The sequence below is a fragment of the Sinocyclocheilus rhinocerous genome, unplaced genomic scaffold (assembly GCF_001515625.1).
Source record: "Sinocyclocheilus rhinocerous isolate Xijiao unplaced genomic scaffold, SAMN03320098_v1.1 scaffold738, whole genome shotgun sequence".
In the NCBI taxonomy this organism is placed as follows: domain Eukaryota; kingdom Metazoa; phylum Chordata; class Actinopteri; order Cypriniformes; family Cyprinidae; genus Sinocyclocheilus; species Sinocyclocheilus rhinocerous.
This window is the reverse complement of record NW_015633949.1, coordinates 164,106-179,604: the sequence shown is the minus strand read 5'-3', so window position 1 is coordinate 179,604 and position 15,499 is coordinate 164,106. Positions and strand designations below refer to the sequence as shown.

Sequence of the window (15,499 nt, the reverse complement as noted above, 5' to 3'; positions counted from 1 at the left end):
CCAGAACAGGATATCAACTCTCCTGATATTACTGGCCAGGATCCCGAATCCCACGCTCTCTAAGAGAAAAAGCCTTTCCCTCTCTCAGCAATCTCACCCTGAATGCATCTGACCCACTTATATTCTCTCCTCAGCATTTGATCATTTCGAAATGTTCTCATTAACGAAGGAGGGAAGTCAAGCAGAAATATTAAAACTTATCTTTTAGCAAAATGGCATTCGCCATGTGACTTTAAAAACTTAAAGGTATAGTTCACCCAAAAATGAAATGCCACTCTCTCATGAACACGCGTACGACAGTTAGTGGAAGCTAGAGATTATGGTTTATAAAGTTGTAAATATGGATATTTTTCTTATACAAACGCATTGCTTCGTTCCAGAAGGCCTTTATTAATCCCCCGGAGTGTGTGGAGCACTTTTTATGATGGATGGACACACTTTATTTTGCTTCAAAATCTGGACCCCCATTCACTGCCATTATAAAGCTTGGAAGAGCCAGGACATTTTTAAATATAACTCCGATTGTATTTGTCTAAAGAAGGAAGTCATATATACCTTGGATGACTTGAGGCTGAGTAAATCATGGGGTAATTTTCATTTTTGGGTGAACTATCCCTTTAAGACAAAAATTTCATAAGCTTTTACATAATTTTTTACACTGTTCTTACATTTTTAAAAAAAATCTCTTAATTGCCAAAATTGCTTAAATATCTCTCTGGTTTGAGGAATCATTGGTTGCATATGCTCTGTTTTTCATATGCAATATATGACACAAAAGCAGCTTTTGACTGCTTAGAAAGCAGGAATGGATATACAAGGCTGTGTGTAATCAGAGATTTAGCAATCTACTTAATGCTTAATTTACTTAATGTAGCTTTTTAATGTATCTGTAATTTAAATCACCCCTTGAATGAAAAATGCTGCACAATGCAACAAAGAGAATGACAAGCAAATCTACATTTTCGATTTCTTGGTTAGTATGGAGTCTTTACTCCCATCATTTGCATTTTTTTTCACACAAGACTAATTATCGACCTGGCAGCAGGTGTGTGCTGTCAAAAACCCTTCCGTTGCATCGTCTTTCCTGTGACTGTAAATAAAATCAGGTTATTATGTCAGTGTGATAGATTGGAACAAATATTTGACTTAAGACATTACGGTTGAAGTTTCTCATTCGCAGCTCTACAGAAATAAACCCTTTCAATTACAATCAAACTGAAGAGCAGCAGGGTGTCAGAGACGCGCCATACTGTATTGCATTGTTACAGTTCATTCACATTCTGTCATAGAGGAAAAGAAAGGAAAACTCAAACACCCAACCCCGAAAATCAGTCTTTTACATAAAAAGTGGTATAAGAAAATTACTGCAAATCCATCATTTACATAGCTGGGATATATCTCTGTTTAAAAGTTTGGGGTCAGTAAGATTTTTTTAAAATAAAGAAGTGAATAACATAATAATAATAAGAAATGTTTCTTGAGCATATTGAGCATATAGAATGATTTCTGAAGACTGATATGACTGCCGACTGGAGTAATGACTCCTGAAAATTCAGCTTTGCCATCACAGGAATAAATTACATTTTCATATATTTCACATTATTACTGTTTTACTGTATTTTTGATAAAATAAACACAGCCTTCAGTGAACATAAGACACATCTTTCAAAAATATACAAAAATCTTACCGACCCTGAATGTAGGTCAATAAAAATGGCCTAAGACCCTCGGATAATATGTTGAAGACTCTTGGATAATAATTGTGGTAATTATGACCAATTAAGTGCAGAGTCTATCATTATACTGCTCTAATCTCCAACACACTGAAATGTCAGCACTGTGTGACTATCAGAGCAAAATGAAGGAATACCATCATTGAAATAAAGCTATAATAATAATAATAATAATAATAATAAAAGAATAGACTATACAGCCTAATTTATTGAAACTCATACCAGCTTTAACATTTTATTAAAACTCAGAGACTATCAAAGACTCAGGATATCGGCTTATTGAGGGGAATTGAGATCTGATTGAAAGGATTCATTTTCTGTAAATGCATTATTACAGATTCAAAACAGCCCCTGGAAATACAAACAACATAGAATTTAAGAGTTAATTTAATCATGATGTCAGTTGTTATTGTCAAATATGGATTAATAACCTACGAGAGATAGATAAATGGAGCGATATAGGGAACAAAAGACGAAGGCAGGAAGAGAAGCTGATTTATTAAGTAAAAGAGAACAAATGTGTTGCTTTAACCGCTGCACATGCAGCAGACTCATAATAAGCTCAGTGTGCCACCACAGCTTGCCAGTGTGCGAGTGAAGAGAGAAAGAGTGAAAGCGAGAAAAGAAATGTCAAGAATACTAATTCATAATGTGGCCGTTGCTAATTCACACCAGGACATGCATATATCTTTTTATATAACTGGCATTTGAGGAAGAGAGAGGAATAATAAGCATCCTGATTTGACATGCTATATGCTCATTCTGAATTATATATTTCCTGCCGCACTCTGATCCTGTCATTGACCTAGCAAATAAAACAGCAGCAAAGTCAAGGAAATGGCTAAACCAGAACAGGATATCAACTCTCCTGATATTACTGGCCAGGATCCCGAATCCCACGCTCTCTAAGAGAAAAAGCCTTTCCCTCTCTCAGCAATCTCACCCTGAATGCATCTGACCCACTTATATTCTCTCCTCAGCATTTGATCATTTCGAAATGTTCTCATTAACGAAGGAGGGAAGTCAAGCAGAAATATTAAAACTTATCTTTTAGCAAAATGGCATTCGCCATGTGACTTTAAAAACTTAAAGGTATAGTTCACCCAAAAATGAAATGCCACTCTCTCATGAACACGCGTACGACAGTTAGTGGAAGCTAGAGATTATGGTTTATAAAGTTGTAAATATGGATATTTTTCTTATACAAACGCATTGCTTCGTTCCAGAAGGCCTTTATTAATCCCCCGGAGTGTGTGGAGCACTTTTTATGATGGATGGACACACTTTATTTTGCTTCAAAATCTGGACCCCCATTCACTGCCATTATAAAGCTTGGAAGAGCCAGGACATTTTTAAATATAACTCCGATTGTATTTGTCTAAAGAAGGAAGTCATATATACCTTGGATGACTTGAGGCTGAGTAAATCATGGGGTAATTTTCATTTTTGGGTGAACTATCCCTTTAAGACAAAAATTTCATAAGCTTTTACATAATTTTTTACACTGTTCTTACATTTTTAAAAAAAATCTCTTAATTGCCAAAATTGCTTAAATATCTCTCTGGTTTGAGGAAAATTTCATAAGCTTTTACATAATTTTTTACACTGTTCTTACATTAAAAAAAAAAAATCTCTTAATTGCCAAAATTGCTTAAATATTTCTCTGGTTTGAGGAATCATTGGTTGCATATGCTCTGTTTTTCATATGCAATATATGACACAAAAGCAGCTTTTGACTGCTTAGAAAGCAGGAATGGATATACAAGGCTGTGTGTAATCAGAGATTTAGCAATCTACTTAATGCTTAATTTACTTAATGTAGCTTTTTAATGTATCTGTAATTTAAATCACCCCTTGAATGAAAAATGCTGCACAATGCAACAAAGAGAATGACAAGCAAATCTACATTTTCGATTTCTTGGTTAGTATGGAGTCTTTACTCCCATCATTTGCATTTTTTTTCACACAAGACTAATTATCGACCTGGCAGCAGGTGTGTGCTGTCAAAAACCCTTCCGTTGCATCGTCTTTCCTGTGACTGTAAATAAAATCAGGTTATTATGTCAGTGTGATAGATTGGAACAAATATTTGACTTAAGACATTAAGGTTGAAGTTTCTCATTCGCAGCTCTACAGAAATAAACCCTTTCAATTACAATCAAACTGAAGAGCAGCAGGGTGTCAGAGACGCGCCATACTGTATTGCATTGTTACAGTTCATTCACATTCTGTCATAGAGGAAGAGAAAGGAAAACTCAAACACCCAACCCCGAAAATCAGTCTTCTACATAAAAAGTGGTATAAGAAAATTACTGCAAATCCATCATTTACATAGCTGGGATATATCTCTGTTTAAAAGTTTGGGGTCAGTAAGATTTTTTTAAAATAAAGAAGTGAATAACATAATAATAATAAGAAATGTTTCTTGAGCATATTGAGCATATAGAATGATTTCTGAAGACTGATATGACTGCCGACTGGAGTAATGACTCCTGAAAATTCAGCTTTGCCATCACAGGAATAAATTACATTTTCATATATTTCACATTATTACTGTTTTACTGTATTTTTGATAAAATAAACACAGCCTTCAGTGAACATAAGACACATCTTTCAAAAATATACAAAAATCTTACCGACCCTGAATGTAGGTCAATAAAAATGGCCTAAGACCCTCGGATAATATGTTGGATTTCTGAAGACTGATATGACTGCCGACTGGAGTAATGACTCCTGAAAATTCAGCTTTGCCATCACAGGAATAAATTACATTTTCATATATTTCACATTATTACTGTTTTACTGTATTTTTGATAAAATAAACACAGCCTTCAGTGAACATAAGACACATCTTTCAAAAATATACAAAAATTTTACCGACCCTGAATGTAGGTCAATAAAAATGGCCTAAGACCCTCGGATAATATGTTAAAGACTCTTGGATAATAATTGTGGTAATTATGACCAATTAAGTGCAGAGTCTATCATTATACTGCTCTAATCTCCAACACACTGAAATGTCAGCACTGTGTGACTATCAGAGCAAAATGAAGGAATACCATCATTGAAATAAAGCCTGAAATAAACCTTCTTTTGCAGTGGATGCAAGGATGACTGAATGTGTGCACTAATAATTCGTTTTTAGTTAAAATGTTGCTTAGTATGATGCACAAAATATTCTATCATTTAAAATAGCAAGCACTTTTCATGAATGCAGTACACTTTGGTCTCCCATTGCTTTGGGTTTATATCCTAATCATACAAAAATCATGATTTTGACCTGATCTGTTAAGCTGATATTCAATTAATTATTAAAAAATCTATTTGTTTAATATGTAGCTATTTTGTTAAGACTACATTTTACTGTATGAGATTTTCGACATCTATAATAAATCACATAATTTGGATCTTTTTACGTCATGATGGGAAGATTAGTCATCTCAGTCCATTTTCTCAATGTTTATAAATACTTTTTACTCTTGAAAAAATATAATATAAACATAATATATAACATAACATAAAACGAAAACAACTAATATTTAGCTGACTTCCTGAGATTGACGTCCAACATTTGACATTCAGGTCAAATTTTGTACCCTTTTCGTGCAAAATGCCAGCAGCTTTAAGCTCTCCGTGTAATGACTTTATGTGAATTTTAAAAGCTGAGTTCAAGCAATTTCCTTTGTCAAACAGCTCCTTTTTACTCATCCTTTCAGGCATCAATGACTCTGACATGACAGCTGTCTGGACAGCTATGCAAATCAATAAAAAAAGCATTAATATAAAGATACCACTAATTGGAGGCAGGTAGTTGCCATGTGCCAAATTAAATGTCTAAGTCACTGCTTGAATAAAAACAGACAGGGAATGAAATTGAAAAAGCCAGAGATGCAGAAAGCTGTAAGTAACAGGGCAGGAATGAATATCAATAGCCTATTGCAATTTCATCATCACGCCACATTAGAAACCTGCTGTTTCTGCTCTCAGGCAGTAAAGAGCATGAGCAGAAAAGGACAGGAAGACAACAAGAGAGAAAGAGGCACGAAACGAGAGCTTAAGCCACTGAAAAACTAGCAAAAGGCAGAACTGTGAGGTAATCTGAGGCGGCATTAGAAGGACTCAAGAGATCATATGAGGAGAAAATAGAGGGATGAAAAACAGGAGGGAAAATTTAGAAGGCAGAACGAATTCAGCAGACATGCCTGAGAGATGACAGTATGATTTCACAACAGCCCTTATTCCACACCCTCTTCTACTCCTGTTTTATATTCTCAAATCCCTTTTTTGTTTAACACAACTCTCTATCTTTCTTCTCCCCTCACAATTCTAGCTATCAAAAACCAGTGAGTTTGCTATTAATGTGGGTGTTATGGAGGCAGATCATATGCTAAAGCTAGATAAAACACTGTCGCCTCTGGACATGATGATCCAGAAAGCTCCGGTCTTCCTGTGTTGAGATGAGAAAGACATTCCTCACCGGCTCCTGACAGCCGTGGGCTGCTTGTTATGGACCAAAGGGTCTCCACTGGACTGCAGACGCTTCACCACATGCAGACCAGACGTGCACAATGCGTTTCACATTTCAGTCCATGAAACAAGGTCATGTAGTAGTAGGTCTATGGCATACTAGATTCCACTTAACAGGTTTTGTTTCGAAGAAGCAATCCAAATAATACAGCTTTCAGATATCTTGTGTTCATAAAGATCTGTTTATATTGTTCCATTTGCAGTAAGCAATTTGACTGTCGACTAATATATTATATTCAGTGAGAGTGGGCGATACTGTCAGGAAAAAAAAACGCCCCAAACAAATGCAAACATTCAGGTCTTTTTCTCACACCTGCATCTTGACGTATACTGCTGTGCTAATAAATAAACTTTATCGTATATAAATACAGTATGTATTTACACTGAAGTTAAATGCATGTTATTGGATAAACTAACAGACAACACATCCGGAGCAGATGTATAATTTCCTCCAGTTATATGTAGAATTGCAAATCAGAATTGATGTAGCTTCAGTGTAAATATTTGCATGGAGGCACATACATTAAACTGCACACACACTATGAGCCATATTACAGCCCAACATCTGTTACGTGTGAATTCTCTCAAAGAAAATGGGACACCTGTCTGAGAGACTGTCTCAGTCTGACCGGCGGACGAGGTTAAGGTCATGTTAGCACTTAGCTATTACTAGAGCAAAGAGGGTGGAATCATTAAGAGAGAGAAAGAGAAGGGTAACTGAAGGAGACATAAAATGATGAGAGTTAAAAATGAAATCATCATGAATGCTTGGCTGAATTTCACTGTTGTTACTGTTAACTAAAACTAAAAAATGTTTTGTTGATTAAAATAAAGCTGAAATAAAATAAAATATAGATATTAGATTAAAACTTCACATTCAAAGCATGAAAATTAGAATTAAATTATTTTAAGTTAAGTACCAATATTACTAGAAATAAATCTGAAATAAAAAATAAAAATTAATTAACTGATAAAAAATAAAAATCCATTAAATTTAAAAAGAAATGTTACAAAAACTAATATAAACGACAAAAGCACATAAAATTACGAAAACGTATACTAAATTTAAAATGAAAACTGAAATTATGAAAATAAAAACTAATTTAAAATATTAATTAATATTATAATAGTATACATAATAATAAATTGACATTACTGAATTTTTCCAAAGTAAAATATAGGATGCTCTTTCAAACCTCACATTTAATATACACTCTTAAAAATAAAGTTTCCTTATTGACATCTTTAGTTCCATGAAGAACCTTCAACATCCATGGAACCTTTTTCAGTTGCACTAAATGTTCTCTATATTACAAGCCTTCTAATACCATATGAGAGCTTTGTTTGAGAATCAGACCAACATTGTTATTGTTATTCACTGAAAGTTTTCACTTGAAAATCTGCAGTGCACTCACCATTTACTTTCATTAACAAGCAGCTTGCTTATTCTGCTATAAATTATTCTTTTTGTAATCCATGAAAAAAAGAAAATCATATCATATCAAATCAAATCTGGTTTTGAAACACAAGAATTTAAGAAAATAGTGACTGAATTTTCATTTTAGTTGAACTATTGCCTTGTTTTCTTTCCTGTTTGCACCTTCAGGCTGTGAAATTATTTGAGCTCCTATTTCCACTGGACAATCCCATTACTGCCGATCTGATGAAATCACATCAGTAAACGCAGAGTTCAGGCAGAACAAACAAAAGCGCTTGAGGAAGTTCAAACAGAGAATAAGGAGACCCTCAGAGGCACACAAGAATCGGCAACACGCCCAAGGAGAGGTGAGAATGCTGTTTGAGAAACACTTCCCGTTTTAAACCCCAACAGCTGCATCTGTGACAATAACCCACGCCACACAGTACAGAACATAAGCGTAACAAATGAAGAGCCGTGTGTGGTGTGACTCAGACAAACAGCAGTGCTCCATCAACAAAAAGCACCCGGTGAGGATTAGACAATACAACCGGAGCGGATAAAAAGGAGAAGGTATCGAATCCGGTCTATGCAGAACACATGCCTTCACATTCCAGCTTAACCAAAGCAGTCGATGCAGTGAACGAACTGCGGGGAGTTCAGCTGTTTTATCCTTGCATACATAAGTTAGGGAACAGAGTAAAGCGTCAGCTAATCTAAAGTGTATCCATCGACACAGGAAATAAATAGAGCCTAGTATTTCCTCATTTACACATTACACAGTCTGTGTTTTGACTATATTAATGGCTGTTGGAAAAGAGCCACATAAGTATGAGTCTACACCACAGAACCATGTGTTAGCAAAAAAACACACGGCACGCAGTGGGAGGCTGCTCTTTCATTCACTGACTCACTCTGCAGAATAAACACAGCTCTTATCCTCAATGGACAGAGAAGAAAGTGCTGAAAGCCCCACTGAGAAGCCAATTCACAGGTGATGAGATTTGGATGGTATACACAGCTGTTCTGGGGATATAATATGCAATATTGTGTATTAATACAATTTGGGGACATCAGAAATGTAGAACCCAATCCTCATATGAAACGCTTCATTAGCCATGCGGTTTTTAAATCATAATTAATCCCTAAGTGCTGACGAATCAGTACACGGACAAACAACTGGCAAAGCGATGAATCATTTTGACTGCCTGCTCTGCAAAGTCGGAAAGCCTTTTATTTTTAAACCAACTAATCACTTTAATTAATGAACAAAGTGAGGCACTTGTGAGCCACTAGGCTACTGTGTGTGGGCTGAAGGGATACATGCATCAATGTAATTTATAATGTAGCATTAAATGCAATGCTTTCATGTGAAATGAAAGTACTTATGTGGCAGGAGAGAGCTGGACATCAGAGAGAAAATAAGAAAAGAAACAAAAAGGAAAAAGAAAAGGAACCAGAATAGGAAACATTAATGGCCAACATTAATGGCCCTTCATGGATAAGGATTTTGCTAATGAATCAGTGAATCATTTGTAAATCAATGTGACTGATTCATTAAAAAGAATTCATTTAAAGGAATGATTCACAAACTGTACATTAATATGGCTTGCATGCAAGTTTTACCCTACAGAAGAGCTATGTAGCCAAACAAATATTTGAAAATGTACTGCATATTGAACAAATATTCATAACAGAAGCTCATTACTTTTACACAGAGGCGGACAGTAACTAAGTACCAGGCCTGTGGCTTCCTCTTCAGCAGCCCCTGCCGTCTCCACTGGGAGTGCGGGCTCAGGTGGTAGGTCAGCTGACGGCACACCTTCTCCATGGCACCCAAAGCATCTCCCTCCTGATAAAGACAGAGAGAGAGAGATCACATCAATCAGATGTAACACACAGCAGGTTAATGGGGATTGGCAGAAGATCAGGGTATCTGAGCCCTCAAGGTAAAATACAACTTTTGTTTACATTTATGATGACAGAGGAGCAAAGCTATATGGACTGACCGACATGTCACAAACACAGTCTGGCTCTATCATTAGGTCATCTGAGGTTCTGTGAGTATGTATGTGTGTGATTTGGTAAAATGCATAAGAATGTAATGTATTAGCGACATATTGATGTATTGTATGGCTATCTCTGAAAAGCTTTATTATTTTTACTCACATTCATCACTGCCTAAAGCAATTCAATTTGCAGAGAGACACGAACACTCATACACACTGCCTCGAGTAACTGCCACACTCCTCCAGACAGAAACTATTTCTGCCAATGTTTAACACGTAAGTTACCGAAAAAGAAAAGCACTGCATACACCTGCAGGGCTGGAATAATTAAATCTAGGGATACACTGATGTTACAATTCTGGAAGATAACCAATAGATGGCTAATAAATATAAAAATTCTATACTATTTTGTGAATTCAGAATTAATTGGAGATTTTGTATGAACATGGATACTCATTTTGAGATTTGGTAAAGATTATATTTAATATTCTTGATTAATTATAATAAACTATAGAAATGCAAAGATGACTGCAGTGGTAATCTAAATATAAAAATAATTAAATATACAATACCGTCTGATGCTACTGTATTTAAAGAAAAAAATGTCTCTAATACAGAACCAGTACATCATGAATCCATAATTTAATCTGAACCAACATGCTGTCATCAGCGGTGTTATTATTAGCTAAAACTAAAACGTTACAAATCATTTTTGTTAATAGAAATAAAGCTGAAATAAAAAAAATATATAAATGTTAATTGGAAAAACTTTAACTTGAAATGTTGCCTTTGGCAACTAACTGAGATAAAATAAGTTTAAGCTTAAGTAATAAAATGACTAAAACTAATTGAAATTAAAGCTAAACAGAAGTATTTAAAAATCACAAAACTAATAAAAATGACAAAAGCACATAAAATGACTAAAACTTAAAATGAAAATGAAAAAGAAAACTGAAAATATTTAAATAAAAGCTAATTCAGAATATTAAAACACTTAAATAGTATATAAACAATACTAAAACAACACTGGCTGTAATCTTGTAACACATTTCAATTAATTATTATGAGCTGCAAATTGTCCATTAACTGTAATATTGTTTTGTCACATTAATCACAACTGAAATGTACAGAGGTTTATTACTGGAATTACATTGATTTGCTAAAGGTAATAAATGAGGTCCAGTGCACTTCAGTGAATGAGAGGGCACTGCTCATACATGACTATATTACCAATTATCTGTATAGTTTCAAGTACTAGCACTTGTCTGTTCATGGCTCCAACTAAGAACCTTAAAAATTTGCAATCTCAATATTGAACCTCAATATGTAGAATGGGCGCTAAAATTCAAGGGACCAGGACAAATTTTTAATAGGTCTTACCCTGGGCCAAATGACATTTGTTTTATCAGGAATCCAAGATAACAGTAACATAGTATTTCATCAAGGACACATTGTCTGTGCTCAGGTGTCTGTATCCGCACTGGAAACATCAATATGTAAATCAATCCGGCCATCACATCTCTCTGCTGCGCCAGACCTTGACCTCTGCAGTGGATCAGAGATAGAACTATGTCTGTAAAAACACACAAACTATGTGTTAATGAAGCCTAGTGGCTGCTGACGGTGAGATTAACAGTGCCTCATGGCTGGTCAGCTCTGGTGCGCATCCACCTGCAGACAGACAGTGGGTCCCCTGGCAATGTAATCATACACCCAGCGGGCTCTGACAGCTCCGAGAGTATAACAGACAGCCCAGCTTTCCATTCGTCACATAACTGAGCTCGTCTCTACTTTGTCTCTCTCCATCACTACTTACAAAAACATCACTTAGAGAAAATGTCACCTTACGCACTAGTTCGAACTCTCACTCCCCACACTTTTAGTTGACATTTCATTATGTCTGCTTAGTTAAAGTTATAGCACATGCATGTTTCTAAGGCTGGTTCTCAATTTTTTTATAATAAAGTGCAGGTCAAGGACTGGCCATCTGTTAAGGGTGTTTCCCCCGAAACATTTGGTGCTCAAGAAACATTTCTTATTATAAATGTTGGAAACGGTTGTGCTGCTTAATATTTCCTTGGAAGACACCTTTTTTTTTTTTTTACTTTTTTTTCAGAATACTTTAATGAATATCAAGTTAAAAAAAAAACACATTAATATAAAATCTTTCATAAAACAGAAATCTTTTGTAACAATGTAAATGTCACTTTTGATGAATGTAATGCATCTTTGCTGAATACTAAGTAATTACTGAACTGCAATTTGAACTGTAATTCAGAACTTACAATACAGATACTACTATGATATATTAAATTCTTTACATAATATATAATAATCTACATGAATTAAATATTTAATTAAAAATATAAATATTAAAGATATATAATTCAGAGGTAATTAACGTACAATACAGATACTACTATGATATATTAAATTCTCTACATAATAGCCTATATAATAATATTAATTCATTTTCTTTAAGCAAAATATCATTTTATATTTCTTTCTTTTGATTTTGGGGTGAAATAAATCCAGGACATGTTCTTGACAGATTTCATGAGAGAAGAGATGATGAGCTCAGTGTAAAGAAAACAATCGGCGGCATCCTTGTTGTTTTTGGTGGAGGTCAGGTGTTTGTGCAGCTCTCTATAGGAGCTGAGCAGGGAGTTAGTGGTGTGATATAGTGCCTGACTTGCTTCATTAAGTGCAGCAGCAGCAGCAGTCGTGGAAGAGGGCTGACTGGTCTTTAGTGTGTGTGACTCATCTGCGAATACACCTCCCTCTGTCTCTACCCTCTCCGCTCTCTTCATCTCTGCTTCTGCCTCTCATCAGAGACTCGCACATGCTTAAGAAACTGGATTTCATCCTAATGCTCACTGCACTGGAATGGTACAGTTTCATTTTGCACTTCTTTCTGCTATGACGTCCAGGCAGTGCTATAAGGCACTTTTCATTAAATATTAACGTAACACAACATACAAGAAACATACAGAAATAGAACAGAAATGGTATGTGTGTGTGCGTGTGTTTAGGTGTGCATGTCACGAATCACAGAAGCACTATACCGTCTTTGGGCAGTGAATATATTTGGCCAGGCTGATAATGAGATCATGGGTAATGGGATCCACTAGGTTGCGGAAACTGGCATAGCGGTAGAGAACATCGTCCAGAGAGGTTGACTCCATTCCCAGATCCTGGAAAAAAAGTCACAATATGGGAGGTCAATAGAATGAAAACTACAGACTTGCAGTTCAACCCAAAAATTAAAATTACTCACCGTCAGGCCGTCCAAGATGTAGATAAGATTGTTTGTTCATCAGAACAGATTTGGAGAAATTTAGCATTACATTACTTGCTCACCAATGGATCCTCCGCAGTGAATGGGTGCCGTCAGAATGAGAGTCCAAACAGCTGATAAAAACATCACAATAATCCATAAATAATCCACACGACTCCATCAATTAAAGTCTTGTGAAGGGAAAAGTTGCGTGTTTGTGATTAAACAAATCCATCATTAAGGCATTTTAACATTATACTGTTACTTCTGGCCAAAAAATGTGTCCATAATCCATAACAACGCTTCCGCCAGTGAAAAAGTCCATCCCCTGTTGTCCTCTCACATCCAAATCCATAGACATATTGGTTTAGAACTGTTTTAGACTGTTTTCGCTTGTAAACACTGCTTGATCTGTGCATTTCTCTTCTGAGTCAGATGGAACAACTTTGTCATTGGAGAAAGCAATATTATTGATAGAGGATGGTTTAAAATTAAAAACATCTTAATGATGGATTTGTTTATTACTTGTGAAGATTTTTGCTTCACAAGACGTTTATTGATGGACTGGAGTCATGTGGATTACTAGTGGATTATTGTGATGTTTTATCAGTTGGTTGGACTCTCATTCTGACGGCACCCATTCACTGCAGAGGATCCACTGGTGAGCAAGTGATGTAATGCTAGATTTCTCCAGATCTGTTCTGATGAAGAAATGTCAGAATGTCGGGATGGCCTGTGTGTGAGTATATTTTCTGCAAATTTCCATTTTTGGGTGAACTTTTACCTTTAAAGCTTATTTCCTTATTCTGAAACTTTGATATGTCATCTAAGAAGCTTTTTATTTCTAATAAATGTGCATCTGCATGCCACATTTATATACACCTCCTAACAATGATGTTCATGTATGAACAGTGTTCCTGAAATTATAGAAATTAAATTTCAAAATGTGGGCCTAGAAAGTGAACAGACTTTGTTGTCAGCACAGAATAAGAGAAAACCTTTAAAGGGGTGGTTGATTGCGATTTCACTTTTTTAATGTTAGTTAGTGTGTAATGTTGCTGTTTGATCATAAACAATATCTGCAAAGTTACGAAGCTGAAAGTTCAATGCAAACGGAGATATCGTCTTTTAAAATTCTGGCAGTTTAATGCCTACAAAAACGACTGGTAAAGGGATTGCAACGAGTTACTTCCCGGGTCTGTTACGTCAAGAACCCAGAATTTTAAGGGGCTTCATAAAAGCAGGAAATGATCAGCGCGTTCAGAGGAGAAGGGACAGAGAGGTGTGGAATAAAGGTAAATTATGTGAAAAATAATGCGTTTTTTAACAAACGAAGCATTAACACATGTTAGACTGCACCCCATAAACACAATCAAGCCTAGAAAAAAACAGTCAACCACCCCTTTAACTCTGCAAAACAAGCCAAACTGAAGGAAAAGTTAATCTACATTATCGAACATTTGCGATCTGTAAAGCAAAAGGGCAGCCAGGGGGATCAGCAATTAAAAAAATTGCAAATGTGTGTGGGGGTGAGGGCTCTAAAGCCAGAGCTAAATAATCAACAGCAAACCAACAGAAAATGGGTGGGTGTGAATGAAACAAATCGTCATTAGTATGTCAAAGTGAATAAGCTCAGGAAAGGTTAATCTTTGTTAAGGAAAAAGGCGGAATAATTTTGATGTCACTACATATAACATAAACTTTATAATGAATTTCTCTAACACTAAAACCCCGGACCTAAACTGTGCACACTGAGCAAAACCCTTGGTTTATCATTATCATCCCTCTATGGAGCAGAATCTTGATTAATCGATTTCCATTTAATCAAAGGCCCATCCATGTTCATGGTTTCCGGGCAACAAGGTGCACTTGGTAACCACTGGACACGAGATGCTTTCCTTTGACTCTCTTGCTCATTATATGCTTTAACCCCCATTGCGGGATATACTGCAAATGCATTCCAGCAACAATCTCACATTTACTAGGGGTAAAAATCTTCCCCTTGTGAAAAAAAAGTACACTTAATTGTATTGAATGTGCACTTTTAGTGTACTTCAAATCGTAAAGGTATATTTTTAAAGAAACTGTACTTAAATAATGTAATATTAATTCAATAAAAGGTACTTAAAGGGGTACAATTTCATGTTTCTTAACACTTTTAAAAAGTGCACTTAGTAATAATCTCTAATTAAAAGTTGTAAAGTACATTTTAAATCATTACATTTTAATTTTTTTGTCATGCTTTAAAGTAGGCCTACACTTATTTTGATGTGTTGAAAATATAGCACATCTAAAGTACTTGATTATAATTTTTTATAATTTTCTTGATTATAACTGTAGTGTGTAATTTGTGAACCTGGACCACAAAACCAGTCATAAGGGTAAATTTTTCGAAATTGAGATTTATACATTTATACATCATCATTCAAAGCTGAATAAATAAGCTTTTCATTGATGTATGGTTTGTTAGGATAGGACAATATTTGGCCGAGATACAACTATTTGAAAATCTGGAATCTGAGGGTGCAAAAAAATC

The 15,499-nt window shown here is 35.4% G+C and overlaps 1 protein-coding gene across 1 annotated transcript in view; it reads right to left on the bottom strand.

Annotated features, from left to right (window-relative positions):
- LOC107744770 (leucine-rich repeat-containing protein 75A-like) overlaps nt 1-15,499 on the bottom strand; it is a 29,191-nt gene that overhangs the window by 2,409 nt on the left and 11,283 nt on the right. Inside the window, exons 2-3 of the mRNA XM_016558578.1 lie at nt 12,752-12,880; nt 9,417-9,529 (exon numbers count right to left, since the gene is read on the bottom strand). Coding sequence (XP_016414064.1) covers nt 9,417-9,529; nt 12,752-12,880 — 242 coding nt within the window. The remainder of the gene's footprint in view (nt 1-9,416; nt 9,530-12,751; nt 12,881-15,499) is intronic.